We start from the raw sequence: 22,278 nt of genomic DNA, 5'->3' as shown, positions 1-22,278 counted from the left end.
AACAGATGTAGTCATATCTGATCAAATCTAAACAGATATAACTATATCTGGATTGCAAAATACATTAGACATGAAAAGGTCTTATCATATCTGGCCAGATATAACTATATCGAAGTCAACAGCATTAGATTCGATCAGATCTGATTAAGTACCCGGGAAAAATGGATTAGATCTGGCCATATATAAAAAGATCTGGCCAGATCTTTAAATTGTCTCTATCTGACGAGATCTGGCCAGATATAATTAGATCTGGCCAGATATAATTAGATCTGGCCAGATATAACTAAAAAATAATCTTTTCAGATCTGACCAGATATAACGAAAAATTAATCTTATTAGATCTGGTCATATCTGGTCAGATCTTTAAATTGTCTTTATCTGACGAGATCTGGCCAGATAAACATATCGCGTTATGCATGTAAAAATATTTTTTAATCGCAATTGTAGCGAAAAACTAAATCATATAATACCAGTTGAGCTACAAAACGAATTCTGTTTGATTAAATTCAAAGATATTAAATCGATGAATACTCTTATAAAAGTTGAAAATTATTTATGTCAAGCTCCAAATAACTTACACAAAATTTATTAAGGAATCAAAAATCATAGATAAATAATCACATCAATAAAAATTACATTTTTATGGAACAATATTCAGTCAATACTATTTTTTTTTTACTTTTTGCGTATCTGTCTTGATCAATTACTAAAAAAAAAATTATTAAATAGAAGCTAGTTGAAAATATCTACATGTATCAATTATAATCTTTAACAAATATGTAATGGAATATATTTGTCAATAAATAAAATGGTAAAAGAATTAAAGACCCATTGTTATTCATCCTTTATATGATTTACTATAATATATGCATAACTACTTAATCAGATCTGATCGAATCTGATGCTGTTGACAACTTCGATATAGTTATATCTGGCCAGATATGATAAGACCTTTTCATGTCTAATGTATTTTGCAATCCAGATATAGTTATATCTGTTTAGATCTGATCAGATATGACTAGATCTGATTATATCTCAAATCCCATATCTAACCAGATATAAATAGATCTAATCCGTTTTTCCCGGGAAGTTAAATTAACGATAAATTGACATAAAATTTGCCTGAAAATTAAAGACAACTTTTTTCTAGTCAACTTTCGAAGTGAGTTTGCATTCTAATTCAGACAGTAAATTAACGTCAAATTCAATAGCAAGTTGCATACAAATTGTCGTAAAAAATGGAAAAGTCTAAAGTTGACGGAAATTTGACGAAAAATTCAACAAAACTTTTGTACAGTAAATTTTTGCTCAAGCAAACTGTGCTATTAGGGTACTGGTGCTTTAATCAAAAGGCGGTCGACGATCAACAACTACATTAAGAACTTAGAATTAAGAATCTAACTGTATTATATTTATTATTCTTCCCATTATTCATTATGTTTAAAAATAAGAGACATGTCATTAGGTTAAGTTTATTATAAGTTTACTATCATTTGGATTATTCACATACTCAGCCACTTGTCCATTGTTTTGTAACAGCTTTACCAAAAATAGCACCAAAGCAGAAAAGATATTTATTAGCAAGATATATGAAACAATGTGACGGTTTATGGGTTCCATGATTATAGTTTTTCGAGAATTCAATATATGCACTCTATGGTTGGAACTTCGTTTGAGAAATTTACAATTTTTCGCCACCTATCGGAAACTCAAATACTAATTTTATAAGTTCACTTTAACTCATAGAATCTAATAAATTCTACTTCATAAATTGACCAAATCACTTTAAACCAATGTATACGTATAGCCGATCACATTGTTTCTTAATTTTTTTATAGCAGTTGATTATTCATATTCTTGAACTCATTACTGATTTTATTCTGAGATTATTAATGGATATAAATCATTGAAAAAAGATTTTTACCATAACATAGTTTTAAAATTTTATAAATTGAAGAGTAATTTTTTTTTTTTTTCTATTACTATCATTATGAATTAGAACTTTATAAGTAATAAATATTTTTTGAATCATTAAACGATTGTGTTTATTATTAATATTATGATTCTCTTTCTGATGATTATTGTGACTCTTGCATCCCATATATAGTACAAATTTCGAATATAGCAGCGAAAAAAAAGACGAGGATATTTATCAGCAGATTGATTCATGTTTCACACAAGTAAGAGTTTAAAAATCTAAGAACTAAACTCTATAGTGCTCGCACTATGTTAAAGATCTTTATAAGTTTTTTGCGATCAAGCAAAAATAGGGTAGAGGTACCGTTTTTCGCCACTGTCCCGACTAGAATTTCTTCCTGATTTGCCTGAAGTACCATAAGGACCTTATCAGGTTAGTATAAGGTTTGCCTTATTAGGGCAAACCTGACAAGTTCCTTGTCAGGACCTCATCAGGGTATCCTTATTCAAAAAAAAGTTATTTGCCATCAGGTCAACCTGACGAGTTCCTGATCAGGACCTCATCAGGATATCCCTATTCAAATAAGAAGTTATTTGTCATCAGGTCAACCTGACAAGTTCCTGATCAGGAAATCATCAGGATATCCTTATTCAAAAAAAAGTTATTTGCTATCAGGTCAACCCGACGAGTTCCTGATCAAGACCGTGTCAGGATATCCTTATTCAAAAAAAAGTTATTTGCCATCGGGTCAACCTGACAAGTTCCTGATCAGGACCTCGTCAGGATATCTCTATTAAAAAAAAAGTTATTTGCCATCAGGTCAACCTGACGAGTTCCTGATCAGGACCTCATCAGGATATCCCTTTTCAAATAAGAAGTTATTTGCCATCGGGTCAACCCGACGAGTTCCTGATCAGGACCTCATCAGAATATCCCTATTAAAAAAAAAAGTTATTTGCGATCGGGTCAACCTGACGAGTTCCTGATCAGGACCTCGTCAGGATATCCTTATTCAAAAAAAAGTTATCCCATTCCTTCAAATATTTCATTTACAGGCTAAAAATTTAAAAAAGTACAAAAAAATATTATATAAAAATCACGTTAATCATTGTAGCACAGATTTTTTACTTCTCCATCAGTTGTTCTTTGACATCATAATCAATATTATATTTACACTTTCAAGATCACTTGTGTATGTCAGCCCAGTGGATAGCATCGAGGACTTTGAATCGAAAGGACGCAGGTTCGAGCCCAGCAGTGTTCGGGATTTTTTCATCAATAAAAAATATGTTTACTTCCTCTAATTAATGCTTTCAATACAATAGATAACATTCTCGATCGAATTAAAATTCTCTTATTTTTTTTTGCAATTTAATATTTTTTTTTAAATATTTACTAATAAGGTAATCCTGATAAGGATTTGATGAGGATATCCTGGTAAGGTCCTGATAAGGCAATCCCGATAACGACCTCATGGGTCTTAAGCGTTACATCCATATCAGGATCCTCGTCAGGATACCCTGATCGGGACCTTATTTGAAATAAGGTTAACCCGATAAGGACCTCGTCAGGCCCTTATGAAAAATTCTAGTCAGGGTAGGGTCAATTTTGAACACTTGAAAAATTGAAATAAAACAATTTGTAAAATACGCAATGACACAACTAATTTTTAAAATTTGTCAGAAGATACTTTTATCACACTGTTACATTAGAAATTATATTTTATATGTTTTCTTTAATTTAAATAAAATATTAAATGTCCAAAAATGAAGTAGTGGCTACAAAGAGTACCTTTACTCTGTAGTTTAAGACACCATCCATTCATCATTCAAATCACTTTAAAACTAATGTACATCATAATTGATAATAACGATCATTATTAAATTTAAATTAACAGAATACAAAAGTTTTCAAGTATTTTAATCATTGTTATAAAGAAAGATTTAGATCAAAAGAATTACCGTCTTGTTTTGTAATACTACCAGTCAATTTTTGTAAATATATATTTAATGAATTGATCAATTTACTTAATTTTTTTTTATGATTATCAATTACCGATCATAATTATTATATGTTTTTTAACTTATTATTGACTCGTGTTAAGAACTATTGTAGAAACTTATTTCATTTTTTGTTGTTATTATTTTCGTGATTTCAGACTATAAAATAAAATTTCGATTATTTTATACACGCGTGTATACTGTACAGTTGAAAATTTTGTGTTCTTGCGTATAAAAATTCAATGGTTAAATATTTTGTGTAAATTATTTGACACCATCAAGTGTAAATTAAATTAAAGTTGAATGTATTATCTGATCTTAACAAGTTTTAAACCAGTATTATTGTTAGACACAAGTATAATGTGTTAAATTATTGGACACAAAATTGAGTGGACCGTTTGGGACATGTGATTTGTGTTCAATTGAACATAAATTTTTCAACTGTGTAGTTGAAAATTTAATAAATAGAAAAGAAATAATTTTTGTTTGATTGTAATTACTATTTTATATTATCGGAATATTAATTATGTATAATGGATCTCCTATTCTTTTCACAGATATTTAATGAATTTTGATAGAAGTAATAAATTATATTTCAGTAAATGACAAATTTTATAAAAACTTCTATATTTGCAAATGTAAAATTGGCTGTTCGAGTTTGAATACTTTATAACTAAAAGAAAAAAAATTTTTTTTTTCAATTTTTAATAGTCAAAAGTAACATTTTATTTTTTGGAGTTGTTTGTCATAACTAAAACTATGACCATCTGTTCAATAGTCTTATCAACTTCATTAAATAAATGAATAAAATCGAGATCGTTCAAAGGCGGCTATTTTTATGAAATTAAATGATATATTAAGTAGAATGGATAATAGAACAGTCGTTTTTCTGTGCCGATGAGAGACTTAAAATTCAATATGTACACTCAATTGCTCGTACTACGTATGAAATATTTATAATTTGAGGCCACCTAGTGAAGACTGCGATACTACAATTAATATTTCTATTCAACTTATTAAGTCTAAATAATCCTAAGTCTTTCATTAATTTCCTTGGCATTATTATTATTTTAGTATACATTACACGGTTTGAATTTTTTCAGTTTCATGCATAGATGTAGTTAATTTCATCGAAACTTAGCAGCTTCATTGAAATATTAATTTTTAAGAAAATTTGAGTTCTAACTCTGATAGAAATTCAACATGAGTGAGGCTGATCCCCAGGAGCACTCAGTTTTTAAGTTTATTTTTTTTTAATTCTTCAGGTTTTCGATAAACATTAGTATACTGGAACTTTTACAGTAAACTCCGAATTAAATGTGTTCGGAAAATTTTACAGAAGTCAAAAAATGATATATCGGTGAAATTTATGGTTATCATATAATTGTTGGTTTTATAAAAAATCAAGTTCGACAGACTTGTAGGCAACACACAAAAGAGTAATAATTCCAATAACAAAAAAAAATCTGAATTGTCGCAAGAACGATCCCGAATCAGTTGATTACTTAAAAAGCTATATAACCCATACGAAAAAAATATATATAAGGATATATCCGGGCAAATCTGGAATATGTTACATATATGCAACATATATGTAACATATTCCAGATTTGCCCATATACATCCGGATATATATTTTTTCCGTATGGGAAGCATTCAGATCGCACACACATACACACACGCACGCATGCACAGAATAGCTTTCCAGAACCTCAAAACGTCGGCATCCGTTGAAAATTCGATTTTCAAAAATCGGGGTAAAGACAATGATGCGACTTATTCCCGTATTTTTCGAAATCGTCGATTTTCATAGCGGAAAGTTAAAAAGAAAAAAAAATTCTTCATAATTGTAATTGATTCAGATTTAAAATTTAAAAATATAAATTCCATAATTTTAATTATTTAAAAATATTAAGAAAAAAATCCAAAATTGCATTTCCTTCATGGATGTTCCCTCAGTGGTGATGACCTAAACCAAAACCCAAACTTGTCTTGTATTTCGTGTATTGATCCAAACTATTTTTTCCCTCAAATATTATGGTCCCTAACTTTGAAAAGGGCTCTGGGGTTGTTCTAGTTAAAATTATTTCGTCGAGTATCCAAAAAAAATCTATATCCTACGCATTGCATGTGGCCTATAAATAAACTAGCACGATGCGTTGTGTGACTGCAATATTAGTCTCAGTGGAACCATCGAGGAGTACACTACAGCGAACTTGAAGTAAAGGCATTTACAAATTTGATCAATTTTTCTGTTATTGGATTCATAAATTTAGATAAGTTAAGTGGGATCATGAAGACTGAAGAACGTGTTGAGAAAAGCACAGATGTGCTCACTAAGAAAGCTTCTAATAATATAAAATATAGTAATCTCACGGCCGCTCTTATTACCTTCTGCTGTAAGTTAACATTATCCATCACAATTATGCATGAAAAAATCTTTCGATCAATGTAGTTACGTATCTTTTATAGCCAAGATGTAATTTATATATTCAAATTATTCATATTTGTTTTAACACCTAAATTTATTCTACTAAGGAAAAAATCTCTTGCAAAGAGGAAATTTTTTTCATCTATTCTTTGTTTGAAAATTAATATGTATTAATCATGTAATCATGCATTATCATGTAATGATATTTTGTCGAATTTATTTGAACTTGATATATATATAAATTACTTACCACCCCTGATTAAAAACTCCGATTGAAACCAATTAATTCCGATTGAAAGTCTATCGGATTTCAATCGGATTCAATCGGAAATCAGCGGTTTCAATCGGAGTTTTTAATCAGGGACGTACTGTAATCGATCGATGATCGATTAAATTCTACAATTGTCGGTTGGGGTCGCCATTAAATTTTTGATTTTCACTTTTCGATAACAAAAATAAATAATCAATCAAATAGCTAATGACAAAACAATATGCGTTTATGAATTTTCACTAATTTTATTATTAATATTTCAGTTTAAATATTCATTTATTATCGTTAAATATATTGATTTGTTAGCAAATACTGTATAGTTCATCGTGTTTGTAATTATTAGTTAATACGAATGCTTTCAACACTTTAAATATATATATCTATGCAGGTATATATACATTTGTACATAAACATATACATATATTTTTTTTTTCTTTTACTAAAGGTTTGTTGCCGGAATATGATATTGTAAACATTATCTTCATGATATTAGATCGCAGACATTGTTCACAACCTGGAGTACTGATAGGTATGTTCATATCTGTTTCTGTAACGATAATGTCATATGCTCCATGTGGTAATATAATAGACTGGGAAAAAAGATGCAAATTTATCCATCTGATCGGGTAAGTGCACTTACAAATTGTTCTAACGGCGAAAATAATTTAGATTATTAGTACATTCTTTTAATATTTTTTTTTGTTCCAGCATAAAACACGTAATCTTGTCTGTACTCATGCTTTCAACTCAGTACGTATCGTTCTTCAGGCCCGAAAGAGATGTGATAACAATATATAGATGGAGAGGCCCATTAGGACAGTTATTAGCAAGCATGACAGTTAGTTTTGCTATTGTATCTGTTGTAATTAAAGTTCTATTTTGGGTATGTCGTAGATTTAAAGTAATAGAGTGGTTTCTGATGGTCTTAATGACCACTTTTCAAAAGAATTCTTTGGAATGCCCTCATTGTCAAGCTGAGATTCCATTTGCTTCGATGAAAGTCGAATGAATCAATCAAATCTAAATCTACTTCAATTTGATCATGACTTAAAATAAAAACTGTAGATATTCCTGAATAAAATAAAACTTTAGATATTCTGATCAAAACTGCTTTTAATTTTAACTCGTCAGCATTCCCGTTATGAGCATTTTCGCTATTCGAACTATCAGACGTCACTATAGTGCAAGCGAGACGAACGAGGTGAACTGAGTGACCACCAAACTGTATTTTTGATTCAACATTCAACAAGATTATAAATTACACGTTGTTATAATAATAAACTTATCACTACTTGGACAATATTTGAATATAATATTGTGAGATGCTCATGTAAAATAATAAAACAATGAAATGTCAACACTGATAATCTGATAATTTTTTTTTTTTTTTGTGTCATCATTCCCCGTTCCTAATCTCCAAATTCTAAAATTTAAATCAAACAGAAGACTAGGTATTAATAACAAGTAGGGGAGGGAGAGGCAAAAGGGGGTACTTAAGGAAATACCAAGTTTTCGAGGACTTAAATACACTAAATCTTTTTTTTTTTTAATGATATTCATAGTGAATTAAAGAAATTTTCAGTTACCGTTGAAAAAAAAAATTTTTCATTTCTGCGGGCAAAGTGGGGTACCCCCTAAAAAAGGTAAAAAAAAAAAATTTCTAGATTTTAAACGAATTTGATTAAGTTGAATTTGTTTTTAAGTAATTTACATGAAGAAAAATTATATTTTACATGTTTATTGGATAAAAAAGAAGAAAAAAAATCTGTCTGTCGGTTGACCCTGTGGGTCAGCCCTAAAACTTCCCGCTATTCGAGTTCAAGGAGCTCGAAAACATTGTTGTGAACACATTTGAGCTCGAAAGTACTTAAGTATGCCAGTGTTTTCGAAAAAAAACGTTTTTTAGCATTTCTTGATGGTTGAGGTGGCAATCGACGCGTTTTAATAAATTCTAAAGCTGATCAGATTTTGGAATTGTTTAGTTGAGTTGTTTCAGAGATATTCGCAAAAAACTGTTTTTTACTATTTTTTTCTCCTGCGATATCTTTCGAACAAATTAACCGATTGAGGTGGCTAAGGCGGCAATCGACGCGTTTTATCAAATTCTTGAGCTGATTGGATTTTGAAGTCGATCGTTCAAGTCGTTTATGAGAAATCACTAAAAAACTAACAAAAAAAAAATTTTTTTTTCGTAATTCGCCAATATTTTCAAGTCTACATGATCAAATGATCTGAAATTTTTGGGAAAGTTGATGGCCAACAAGCTCTTTCGATTGCCGCCTTAACCATCCAAATCGATTCATTAGTTAAAAAGTTACTAAGAGTTTACACATACACGCACGCCCGGACATCATTTTGAAAATAGTCAGAACAGCTTCCTAGGACCTCGAAACGTCGACATCTGATGGGAATTCGATTTTCGAAAATCGGGGTGAAAACAATAACTTCCCGAATTATTGAAAATGTACAATTTTCTTAGCGGGAAGTTAAAAATATTTCTGCAAGTAATTTTTTTAAATGACTGCATCCTTTAGTTTTTACCTGTATCCAATGAAACATTGATGATTTATATAAATTTTTTCAACGAAAAAATTTTATATTCCGGGGCAGATGGTCTTTGTCGAACACAATATCATTCTTGAGGGCTTTGAGAGTAAAGGAAATGTATAGTATGTGTAAAAGTTGTAATTACTTGAGTACCCCAGGTAGAATCTCACTAAGGGCTTAATGTGGTCAGAAAAATTCTGAACAGTTTCTCTTGTCCCGCCTATTGTAAGTTCATCAATCGTAACACGTGTTTCAAAACTCAATTGTAAACTGGAAATTTGAACATTCAATATTTTAAACAATAAATCATTTCTACACATCTGAGGTAAGTAAATATTTGATTAAATATATTATATTAATTAAAAATTTTATAATATTTGTATGCACTGGTCACGAAAATTAAAAGTTATTCGCTTGAAAAAGAAATATATATATGTTAATTAATGTCTGTATTTTTCATACATATACTGCATTGTATATTTATATTGCGCTACGACTATTTTTTATATATTATTTATGAGTTGTTTTTACATCTTATGAATTTTTCGATCAGTGTATGATTTTTGACTTGAATAAAACTAAACTTTCATCAATTTTTTTTCTATAGCGGAATTCATCAGGTGAAAAAAATTCTTGTTTCTTTCGTCAAGCGGTAATAACGCCACGTGTTACAAGTCCGCATCACAAATACGAAAAGTAAGAATGCAAAAATCAAGCAAGCAAAGATCGAGAATGCAAGAATCAAGAATACGACAATCTGAATTCGAAAATGTAATCATCAAAGCCCATGATCTCAATCGCGCTATTGAATCTCAAGACGAAGATTACATAAATAATTTAACAACCTTAAATTTCAAGATTAATAATACACACCGAGATGTTGGGAATACTCTACGTACAGCTGTGCGAGTCGGGAATTATCGAATTTTCAAAAAGTTAATAGAACTTGGTGCTGATATACACCAACGAATTCCAGCATCTGAACGACCGATATTATACGATGCCGTAGAATCTGGAAATTACGATATTATCAAATATATGGTAGAAAATGGCGTAGATATTAATGTCAGGTGGGAAGTTTCTTATCGGCCCTGTTATGAAACTGCATTGACCCTTGCCGTCCAGAGAGCAAATATGAAGGTCGTAAAATTATTACTAGATAACAATGCTAACGTTAATATTAAATCTAGAGATGGAGTCACTCCTATCACCCTTGCTGTTACGAATAAAGACAATGATGCCATGGATGCATTTATAAAATATGCGCCTGATCTTTTTTGTACAATAGAAGTCAGTGGTAGGACTACAACAATTTTTCATTTCGCTATTTGGTTTGGAAATTGGAAAATGTTATATGAGTGGCTATTTGAATTTGCCGATACGATTGATGTTAATAATAATAATAATAATAATAATTATATTAATTTGTTTACATTCTTCAAATCCCAATTGTTACTTCATTACGCTCTCACAAGAAACAATCGCGATGTAGATACTATGAGTTATCTGCTTGATGTCGGTGTTGATGTTAATGCTCTGGATTCTGATAATAAATTAGCTATCGAGTCTTCGTTCAAATTAGGATATTATCCACATGATATTTCAACTATTAAGCTACACATCGTAAAATTAATAGCTGCGGGTTTTTACGTATGTGATCGAAACATTAAAGCTGTTAGTACAGGAGAATTCGATCATTATTTAGCTGAGTGTCGGTCAGAAGTTGAAAAAATGAAAAAAAATAAAATAGAAGGCAGTAATATCACATTTATGGAGGTTTTACATGAAAATATTTATTACTTGGTACATTACATGATGTTTGTTGATTTGGTGAGTATACTCAAACGTGAACCTAGTGAACCTATTTTCCCAGAGTATCCTATATATGACAATATGCTTTTTTATAAATTGCTAAGAGTTTTTAAAAGAGTTAGTTGCATAAAGGATTCTAAGGAAATTATTTATAACATATTTTATGAATTACAACTTCCAGATACTTTTATCAGAAAATTGTATTTCTGCTTGTCAAATAATGATTTAGAAAAAATTATTCAACCCTCACATGAAAAAAAGAGGGTACGACATTTAATGAACTTTCACCGTAGAAAGCCAAAGACCGTTCAGCCTCCGGTAAGGAGATGGTAGACTCGCGCTATGACACTCACACATGTGCATATTTTAACGTGTACTTGGCACTACCGTGTCTCCGAATTAAAAATAACTAAAAGTTTAGAATGTAAACTAAACCCGATATTGAAATTTAAAATTGTACTATTTCAAGAGTTAAATTAGTTGTTTGTATTTAATATTTACTACGAAAGATTGTAAAAATATATAAGCTGTAATAGTAATAATAGTAAGCTATAATAGTAATAATAACTTTATGTTGTAATAACAATAAAAAAAATGATTCTCAATTTCTTATCCCTTATCATTTTTCCACTCCTATATATTTTATTAAAGCGTAAACTTTTAAAACTCTGAAGCCAATTGTAATAATTCACTCATGATATAATTATCGAATTAATTCATTTAAAAAAATTAACTTTACTCTGAAGGATCAACTTGGACAACAATAATGTATTATTAGTCTCATATGTATTTTTATAATTACGCAATAATTATGATGGATTTATGTACAACTGCGTAAACTAGGATTAGGTTTCATAAATTCATAAATTATAAATTAAAAATTAAATCAATTGGAATGAACTAAGTATAGATTGGAATATTTTTATATACTTATATATAAAGTACCGGTTCTGGATACCGGTATCAGTTTTGGACATTAATAATTTTGATAAGACGATTAATACAAAGTAAAAACATCACAGATGTTTACGTCTTATCGACAAATACTTTGATTACATTTATTAGTAAGAATATTTTTTATACTCTTTAAATGTCAAATTAAGTGTCCACAAATTGCATAGGGTCAAAAATTGGTGTCCCAGCTCAACTACTTTAAAATAAAGTATTTATATATCAATTCAATGAAATTCATTTAACAAAAATATCTGTCATATAAATATATTATCTTATAAATTAATATTGTCATGTCTCTATAAATAAATTCTTTTTCCAATTTCGAATTTGACACCTTCATAGGAAATTAAATTCCCTATAGAAATGGCTTAAATAGTCATGCTCGTAACTGCAATATAAAACAAGTTACAAGCCCCCAAAGTTAAAAAAAAAATTTTTCTTTTATGTACAATTATTATTTTTACTTTTTTATTATTAATTGGTGGTATTTTTTTCTTTTAGTTTTAATTTGCAATCTTCTACACGGAATGAAAATTATGGGAAATTTTGCTATGCATTATGGGAATGGTTCCCATACTGGTATGGGAATAGTACCTATACTACTATAGGGATGGTTCCCATAAATTATGGGAACCATCCCCATAATAGTATGAGAATAGTTCCCATACCATTATGGGAATGGTTTCCATAATGATATGGGAATAGTTCCCATACCATTATGGGAATGGTTCCCATATTGGTATAGGAACTATTCCTATAATATTATGGGAACTATTCCCATAATGTTATGGGAACCTTCCCTATAATATCATAAAATTTTTTTTTTGCACAATAATGTAGAAATTTCCCAAAATTTGAATTTTCTTGAATATTTTGTGCTGACAAAAAATTCTTGTTAAAAATTTTAATGTTTTTTTGCCAAATACGATTTTTTTTTTCAATGTTTGAATTTTTGTTTTTATGTTTAATAATATTTCTGTGTATTGTAGAAGTGATTACCACACTTCTTTAAATTAATTTTTTCATGATAATATGGGAACCATTTCCATAATATTATAGAAATGGTTCCTATAATAGTATGGGAACTATTCCCATAATATTATGGGAATGGTTCCTATAATAGTATGGGTACCATTCCCATAAATTATAGGAATGATTCCCATAATATTATAGGAAGTATTCCTATAAATTATAGGAACCATTCCTATAGTGTTATGGGTATCATTCCCATAATTATAGGAACTATTCCGATAATTATGGGAAACATTCCTATAATTATAGGAACCGCTCCTATAATTTATGGTCGTAATTCCTATGATGGTATAGGAAAAAATTTCACAAAATTATGGGAACCGCTGCCATAATTTTCTTTTCATGTATATAAAATCTTCAATAAAATTTTCAAATTTTATAAACATTTCTTGCATAAAAATAGCTGTTATATGGAAGTTTGAAAATTAAAATTAGCCGAAAAAAATACCACCAATTAATAACAAAAAAGTAAAATCAATAATTATACATAAAAGAAAAATTATTTCTTCTTTGAACTTTGGGGGATTGTAACTTTTTTCATATTGTAGTTACAGGCATGACTATTGAGGGCATTTTTGTAGGTAATTTAATTTACTATAAGGATGAGAAATTTAAAATTGGAACAAAAATTTTTTACACGTATTTTAAATGGGAAAATGAAATTGTAAACCGCCAGCTCAATTTTCGAGATATATATCTGGCCGACAGTTGAATCGGCCTGTTTTTGGCCAGAATGTTTTTTTTCAATGAAATTATCGTGAGTGAAAATCTTTGGCCGAAAACAGGCCGAAATTTGGCCAACAGTTAAATCAGCCTGTTTTCGGCCATAGTATTTTTTATTAAATAAAATTATGGTATTTAAAAAAAAATTAAAAAAAAACAAATTACATATGACCATACATGGCCATATATAGAGCCTATATACTTTTTAAACAATTTTATACATAACTACAAAACCAAAATTACACATATCACAATTACTTACATACCGGATTTTATAGCTTACAAAAAAAAAATAAGAAATTTTTTCGTTATTACTAGTAATAGATTTTCAATTATATTATGCTGTTTTAAAAGTTACTAGTCATTGTCGGTAGCGTAGCCTAGTCGTTAAAGCGTCGGCCTTTCGTTCGTTCGGTCCCGGGTTCGAATCTTTCTTGAGCGTGTGCGGTTCGTTTATAATTCTAGCGTTTTTACTCGAAGTAAAAAATTTCTACTAGATTAGAAATTAAACTAATTACATATCTGATAATTCCCGCATTACCAAAATGATGGAACAAAAAAAAAAAAAAAATCTGGGCGTCGATTGACCCTGTGGGCCAGCCCCAAAACTTCCCGCTGTTTTCGAGCTCCAGGAGCTTGAAAACATCACTGTGAATATATTTTCGAGCTCGAAAATGCTATTACATGGAATCATTTTTTTATGAGCTTTTCAAGCTCTACCAAGTTACGTTTTTTGCTAGAGTTGGAAAAGTTAAGAATCGAAAATCATTAATGAATGAGCGGCTTTTAAATTTTTATTATCGATTATGTTTTCTGAAATAAATATGTTGAGGCAGAAATCAATGTCAGTGATCAAAATCAAGATTTGAATAAGTTTTGACTTAGGTCAGAGCAATTATATATGGAATATCCGAGAAAAACATTAAAGACTGGGTTTTTCAATTTTTTGCTGACAATATGTTTAAAACTAAGGAACAAGTTATATGACATTATTTGATGATCGGAAGAGACTATAAAGAGAAAGAGTTGGTATGATTTCAGACATATTTTAGCACATTATATTTTGATTTATCTGGAAAAAATAACATAAAATGTTATTTTTTTAACTTTTCAGCGCCGATATCTTTTGAACTAATCAACCGATTTTGACGTTTGAGGTGGCAATCGGCGCGTTTTCTTGAATTCTAGAGCTGATTAAATTTCGAAATTGATCGGATAAGTCACTTCAAAGATAATCGAAAAAAACTGTTTTTTATCATTTCTATCGCCAACGATATCTCTCGAACAAATTAACCGATTGAGATGGTTGAGGTGGCATTCGACACGGCTTATAAAGTTCTAGATCTGATTAGATTTTGAAGTCGATCGTTCAAGCCGTTTCTGAGAAATCACTAAAAAACTAAAAAAGAAAATTTTTTTTTTTTCGTAATTCGCCAATATTTTCGAGTCTACTCGATCAAATGATCTGAAATTTTCAGAAAAGTTGAGGGCCAACAAGCTCTTTCGATTGCCACCCCAACCATCCAACTCGATTCATTAGTTAAAAAGTTACAAAGAGTTTAGACACACACACACACACACACACACACACACACACACACACACACACACACACACATACACACACACACACACACACACACACACACACACACACACACATACACACACACACACACACACACACACACACACACACACACACACATACATACATACATACATACATACATACATACACTCGGACATCATTCTGAAAATTGTCAGAATAGCTTCCTAGGACCTCAAAACGTCGACATCTGATGAAAACTCGACTTTTGAAAATCGGGGTGAAAACAATAACTTCCCAATTTTTCGAAAATCGTCGATTATCTTAGCGGGAAGTTAAAAAGAAAAAAGTCGAGTGTCTTTTGCACGCCTCGATTTTTTTAATTCAGTTGAAATTTTTATACATAGCTATATATTGGAAGTTTTAATATATGATTATATATAATGTCCGGGAATTAAAACCCTTCCTCAACCTAACTCGCCTGGAAACGAACGTATGTAGTCGCTACTGGAGTGAAATAGGGTTTAATTTCAATGGAGTTCTCTATCTTCTAAAACTTATTTCACCCAGACGTTCAGACTAAAAACGATACTAGGTTGAAACAGGATTTAATTTAAAAAAAAATTTCGACTCGGGATATAACCCTCGATGGGCAAATGAAATTTTTAGGCCTTATAACGAGTCTTTGATGCCATGTCTTCCATCTTCTGTATGTAATTAATCATAGCCGAATTTAAACGATGCATTTCTTGTTTAAAATGAAAATGACTTCGCTTCATCTTTTCTTCTAAACATTTCTTAAGGCATGATTTCTTAACTATTAAAAAATAATTTCTTAAATAGTAAAAAATATTTGTTGAATACAAAAAAATGATGTTTAAGAAATGGTTTCTTAAACAGTAAGAAATCTTTCTATTAGTGTACATGGTAATCCGTTCTTTCGGTTTATAAATTTATTTTGCGAGTTAGGGGAGACCGGGGCACGACGGCCCGCTAGGGCACGGCGGCCCTTCTCAAAAATTTCGTAAAAAATTTTTTTTTTTCATTTTCGGTCAAATCATGATACCTCTGATATTTTAAAGATATTTTTGGCTGATCTGCGATATCTGGCATAATGGACAACCTGAAAAAAAATTTGCTACAGAAAAATTATTTTTTTTTCTATACTACAATGAATTTGAATAATTTATTGATTAAAGCTCTTTTAGGACAATCGATTATATTGTGGTTAAAATAACAAAATAAAAATTTGAATAAAACTGATTATGTCAGCTAAATACTTTTTTTTTTTTAATAAATTTGAAGTCCATGGGATTATAAAGGTCCGGAAATAGTGTATTTGCACTTAACATCTTTTTTTTCAATAAAAAAAAAAAAAAATCTGGGCGTCGGTTGACCCTGCGGGCCAGCCCCAAAACTTGCCGCTGTTTTCGAGCTCAGGGAGCTTGAAAACATTACTGTGAATATATTTTTGAGCTCCTCGAGCTCGAAAATGCTATTACCTGGGATTATTTTTTATGAGCTTTTCAAGCTCTAACATTACGTTTTTTGCTAAAGTTTGACAAGTTAAGAATCGAAAATTATTAATGAAGAAGCGGTTTTCAAATTTTTACTCTCGATTATGTTCAATGAAATAAATGTATCGAGGCAGAAATTGATGTCAGTGATCAAAATCAAGATTTGAGTGAGTTTTGACTTAGGTCAGAGCAAGAACATATGAAATATCCGAGAAAAACATTAAAAACTGGATTTTCTCAATTTTTTGCTGATGATATGTTTTAAACTAAAGAACAAGTTAGATGACATTAGATGATAATCGAAAGAGACTATAAACAGAGAGAATTGGTATGATTTAGGTTCTAAATTTATGAATCGTATTCGTCTAATAAAGTTTAACGATGTAAATCATTCATATCGCTGTAGAATTAATGTATATCAAAATTGATACTAGGAATCATTATTGAAATTATATTGATAAAATATATGATTTCGATATTTATTACCAGGCTTGAACTATAAATTCCAAATTAAATGTCCTCGGAAAATTTTATAGAAGTCAAAAAATGATTCATGGGTGAGTTTTATGGTTGTTCATATAATTATTGATTTAGTAAATAAACAAGTTTGACTGATTTGCAGGCAACCGCGAAAGAAAAAGAAAAATTCATCGTAATTTTTAATGATACAGATTTGAAATTTGATCAGATCATTTCCATATTTTGACACTTTCAACGTGTGTATATGTGTATGTGTAGCTTTCGGTGCAGTGCGCTGTTGCCAGTTTTCAATATGGTGGAAAGTTCACCTAAATAATTTTCAGTATCTCAGTTTAAAAAATTAATAATTAGTTAAAAAATTCGATAACACTAACTTTTTATAACAAATCTCTAAACTATATATTTCAAAGAATATTTTAAAACAATATTTATTATGGTATTTACTTAAATAATATAAGTATGAAATTTAAAACAAAAAAAAAAATCTGATCTGCCATAAGACTGTATGTTAAAAATTTAATTTTCAATCGTTAATAACTTTTCAAAATGATCCATAACGAGCTTCCAAATTTTTAGGAAAAATTAGTATATACCTAAACTTATCAAAACTAAAAAATAAAAATTTTTATCTACTATCAAGTCTCATGGATGAACGTCCTTAAACGACTCTAAATACTACCAAAAAAATCGAAAAACCCATTTCCTTCATTCCTACTCCCTCAATGGTGATGGCTTAAACTAAAACCCAAAATTATCTTAGAATTCGGGTATTGATCCAAAATATTCTCTCAAATACTATAGCCCCCAACTTGGAAAAGGGCTCTGAAGTTAGATTAGTCGAAATTGGTTCGCCCTGTATTTGAAAAAATCATTAGTCGACGCCCTATCTGTGGCCTATAAATAGAATAGTAACGTAGTTTGTAATAGTACAATTTTAGTATTGGTCAAACCACCGAGAAGCGTACTGCAGTTCTCTCTACAAAATAAAAAGTTTATAAAATTAATAAGTTTTTCTGTTAATTGGTTTATAAATTATGAATAAGTTAAGTGGGACAATGAAGGCTGAAGAACGTATTGAAAACAGCACAAATGAGCTCACTAAGAAAACTTCTAATGAGCAAAAATTAGATCTTTCCATAATCATAAAGCATCTTCTTTTCGTAAGTAAGTCAACATCCATCACGATTATGCATTAAAAAATTATTGGATTAACATAGTTAAAAATGTTTTTGTAGTCAAAAATAAATTTCAATAGTTTAATTATTCATTATATTTTAACATTTGAAGTTATTTTAATTTCGAAAAAACGTTTATAAAAAGAAAGTTTTTTAAGTTCAATTTTCGTGTGAAAATGAATAATCATGTATCGTCATGTCATGTTAATAATAATATGGAGTTTTTTGCAGAAAACAATAATAAGTGTACACCTATAATATATATATATATATATATATATATATATATATATATATATATATATTCATATATATATATATATATATATATATATTCATATATATATATATATATATATATATATATTCATATATATAGGGGAGGGAGGGGCAAAACGGGGTACTTAAGGAAATACCAAGTTTTCGAGGACTCAAATATACTAAATCTTTTTTTGTTTTTTAATGATATTCAAAGTAAATAGAAAAAATTTTCATTTACCGTTAAAAAAAAAAAATTTCATTTTTGCGGGCAATATGGGGTACCCCCTAAAATAGGTGAAAAAAAAAATTCTGGATTTTAAATGAATTTGATTGTTAAATTTTTTTTTAAGTAATTTACATGAAGAAAAATTTTATTTTACATGATTACTGGATACAAAAAAAGAAAAACAAATTTTGAATAGTTTTTATCATAAAACTAAACTAATTAATATTTTTCGACCGACAATTGATTTTTGGAAAAGTTTAACAAAATAAATTCAAAATAACGCTCAATTATATTTACAAAAGTGATTTTGGAATGTTTAAAAACAATGTAAAATAGAAAATTTTTTTAAATAAAATTTTGAGGAGACCCCGTTTTGTCTACCTACTCCCTTCCCCTAATGTATATATAAATATAGATAGACCATTTTTTTTTTTTACCACAGGTTTTATGGAAGTTTTTCTTATGCTCGTTGTGTACTGGATGAAATCAGATGACGAAGAAGCTTATTCTATGTATGGTCTAATACTGGGTTTTTCTATGTCTGTTACTTTCTCGGCAATACCATATTCTCCTTGTGCCGGTCTAGAAGACTGGAAATATCGACGTAAATATTTCTCACTACTTGGGTGAGTCTACTTGCAAATTTGTCTCACAGCGATAATAATTCAGATTATAAATAAATTTTCTTAATATTTATGTTGTTCCAGCATGAGAGAAATACTCATGATTGCCTTGTCATTGTTAAGTCTGTACATGTTCTTCTACATCGACGATGAGGACATTATAAGGGCATGTGAATGGGAATGCCCATTACGACAGTTAATATATTGTGCAACATTTAGTTTAGTTTTTATATCTGCCGGCTTCGACGTGCTATTTTGGGTGTTTTCTAAATTCAAAATAATCAAGAAATTAATAATATTTTTAATGTCTATCATTCCTGATAACTCTCCGATATGCCCGCAATGTCAAAATAAGATTTCAACTTCTTCGATTAAAGTCCAATAAATGGAAAGCAAGTCTATTTAGATTTGATTGACTTTTTTTGAATTGAATCCCGAGTAAGTAATACAATTAAGTCTCCACCAAAATAAAAACCCAGTGTATTCCATGCTCAAAATGAAATAAAACTCTTGATAATCTGCTCAAAATTGCTTTGAATCTTACCTTGCTGAATTGAGTCACTACCAAGCTTTATGACCCGACTCCAGCGAAGCAAACAAAAAGTTATGAATTTGCCCGGTATGTATGTATGTTCCTCTGTTTCCTCATAACTTCTAAATTACTTATTATAATTTGACAAATAAGGTATCGTCGGAAGCGCCATCTTGGTGGTCCGCTGGTTATAACCTATGTGAAGTCACATCAATTTAAATATGGTTCGCTCTAGAATACATAAAACCATGAAATGAAATAAAAAGTTGTTTTTGTAATGATGCTGGGTGGGTACCAAAGATAAGAGTTATTTAGCACATTTCAAAAATATATATATTGTTAGCTGTTACTCGCGGCTTTGCTTGTATGCGCCTGATAATTGGCAATAATTTCTAAAGTCACGCCTCAGATATGAACCAAACATATTTTCTCTCTAAACCTACCCAAAATTATTTGTATACTAGAATTATCATAAAATTATAAGTCGAAAATAATTTAAATAAAGATTAAGTTCAAAAACTAAAACCCAACTACTAACGATATAAAAAGTATGCAACAAGAAAATATTCTCAACTAAAATTATTATATACAATAACTATTCAATATTTTTCATCTATTATATAAACACACATAATATATTTCAATGTATTTAATACTTTATAATGATATTCAGAGGATAGTCGTGGTCATATATTACCTACCCTAACAAAACAATACATTCTTACAGTAGTAGGCAATTATAAGTTTCAGGGTAAAGTGGCATATGACCACGGCTATCACTATGAATATGTATTAAATAAATTAAAATATATTACAAGTGTTTATATAATAGACGAAAAATTTTAGACTGTGACTTTCTAGTAGTCAGGTTTTACTTTTTGAACTTACTTTTTTTTTCACCCAGAGCTTGTAAAAGTTGTAAATTACTCGATATTATGATAATAAACTAATCATCACTTGGCCCTGATTAAAAATACTGATTGAAAAGAATTCGAATTTCATCATTTTTAATTCTTTTCAATCAATATTTTCAAACAGGGGGACGATACGATGTAAATATAATAAAGCCTGAAACTCATGTAAAATAATAAAACAACAAAATTATAGAATAATAAAGTATCAAGAACCGATGACCAGTATCTATTATCATCAAACGAATTCTCCGCAATTATTTACAGTGTAATTATTCATCCTTTCTTCCCCCCAAATTCCCGAATTCAAATTAAGCAGGGGGGCAGTTAATAAAAATAAGCGTATTGCTCTTAAAGTTTACAGTTTTTATTTACCTAGCGAAGACTTCGATACTACTCAAATCTATTAGCTCTTTAAGGTCGCAAACAGTGGGAAATTTCTGGACTGATCTGCAGGATCAGTCAGTTTTCAGATTTTTTTTAACGTTAGTGGTTAAAAAACTGCATCGAATGTCACCTTTAACGTCAAAATCGGTTCATTATTTCGAAAGATATTCTCAACCCAGAAAGCCTGACTTTCTTAGCGAAAGAATGTGGAGCAACGTTTTGTTCACTATGTCGTCAACTTGCGGTCAACATCTGACTATTCAACTATTGGCTGTAATATAAATATAGCTTGAACTAGAAATTCACTTCATTCTACTACCGGAATCTAAAGACAAATTGACACAGAAAGTTACATTCAAATTGATCAACAAGTTAGCTTCAACTTATTGTATTTATCTTGGTGACCAATTGTGGGCGTAGATTGACTCCAACTTACCACCAACACTTAGTTATCAGGAATAACACTTGCAGAGATTTCTACCGTAACGACCGATGATAACAACATCATATGTTTTTATCGAACAGCCGGCAGACTTTTTACCCTGATAGCCATCTTATCCACAAGTTAACTTCAAGTAACTGCCGTATTCTAATTGGATATGTTTACCCTGATAGCTACACCTTACTCAGTAGGGTCTGCAGTTAAATATTTTCGGCTAACTTAACGAGAAAGTTTCTGGCAAGCTTGGCTGGATAATACTTTGCTTTAAGTTGGCTTTAGAATACGGCAGTGGCTTGAATGTAACTTGACAGAAAAACTTGCCGTCGATTTGAAATGAAACTTTCAATCAACTTAACGTCATTGTCTGACAGTAATACTTGTAGTCAAATTGAATTCAAGTTACAGACAATTTACTGTCAACTTAAAAGTAACTGCTTGCTTTCCAACACTTTCCTTTAAGTTACCTTTAGAATACGGCAGTAGCTTG

At 30.0% G+C, this 22,278-nt stretch overlaps 4 protein-coding genes across 5 annotated transcripts in view; 3 read left to right on the top strand and 1 right to left on the bottom strand.

The window, feature by feature from the left end:
- LOC130663926 (uncharacterized) overlaps nucleotides 1–22,278 on the bottom strand; it is a 168,966-nt gene that overhangs the window by 61,677 nt on the left and 85,011 nt on the right. The window lies entirely within an intron of this gene.
- LOC130663928 (uncharacterized) lies at nucleotides 6,118–7,940 on the top strand. The gene is made up of 3 exons (XM_057463505.1): nucleotides 6,118–6,317; nucleotides 7,066–7,246; nucleotides 7,329–7,940. The coding sequence occupies exons 1-3, from the start codon at nucleotides 6,212–6,214 to the stop codon at nucleotides 7,627–7,629; spliced, it is 588 nt and encodes a 195-aa protein (XP_057319488.1). The 5' UTR covers nucleotides 6,118–6,211; the 3' UTR covers nucleotides 7,630–7,940.
- On the top strand, nucleotides 9,870–11,312 carry LOC130664195 (uncharacterized). The gene has a single exon (XM_057464016.1). The coding sequence runs from the start codon at nucleotides 9,870–9,872 to the stop codon at nucleotides 11,310–11,312; it is 1,443 nt and encodes a 480-aa protein (XP_057319999.1).
- On the top strand, nucleotides 18,194–21,172 carry LOC130663927 (uncharacterized). Its single transcript, XM_057463504.1, has 3 exons — nucleotides 18,194–18,398; nucleotides 19,339–19,522; nucleotides 19,604–21,172. Exons 1-3 carry the CDS (start codon nucleotides 18,269–18,271, stop codon nucleotides 19,902–19,904), a joined length of 615 nt encoding a protein of 204 aa, XP_057319487.1. The 5' UTR covers nucleotides 18,194–18,268; the 3' UTR covers nucleotides 19,905–21,172.

This window comes from Microplitis mediator, chromosome 2 (assembly GCF_029852145.1).
Source record: "Microplitis mediator isolate UGA2020A chromosome 2, iyMicMedi2.1, whole genome shotgun sequence".
Taxonomy (NCBI): domain Eukaryota; kingdom Metazoa; phylum Arthropoda; class Insecta; order Hymenoptera; family Braconidae; genus Microplitis; species Microplitis mediator.
The sequence above is the reverse complement of the archived record's forward strand: the minus strand, read 5'-3'. Positions and strand labels throughout refer to the sequence as shown.

Excerpts from the sequence above, each read along its gene's own strand:
- LOC130664195 (XM_057464016.1), top strand. The coding sequence starts at position 9,870 with ATGCAAAAATCAAGCAAGCAAAGATCGAGAATGCAAGAATCAAGAATA.
- LOC130663928 (XM_057463505.1), top strand. The coding sequence starts at position 6,212 with ATGAAGACTGAAGAACGTGTTGAGAAAAGCACAGATGTGCTCACTAAG. Across the intron at positions 6,318-7,065 it reads CGCTCTTATTACCTTCTGCT|GTTTGTTGCCGGAATATGAT; the intron begins GTAAGTTAACAT and ends CTTTTACTAAAG. Across the intron at positions 7,247-7,328 it reads AAATTTATCCATCTGATCGG|CATAAAACACGTAATCTTGT; the intron begins GTAAGTGCACTT and ends TTTTTGTTCCAG.
- LOC130663927 (XM_057463504.1), top strand. The coding sequence starts at position 18,269 with ATGAATAAGTTAAGTGGGACAATGAAGGCTGAAGAACGTATTGAAAAC. Across the intron at positions 18,399-19,338 it reads AAAGCATCTTCTTTTCGTAA|GTTTTATGGAAGTTTTTCTT; the intron begins GTAAGTCAACAT and ends TTTTTACCACAG. Across the intron at positions 19,523-19,603 it reads AAATATTTCTCACTACTTGG|CATGAGAGAAATACTCATGA; the intron begins GTGAGTCTACTT and ends ATGTTGTTCCAG.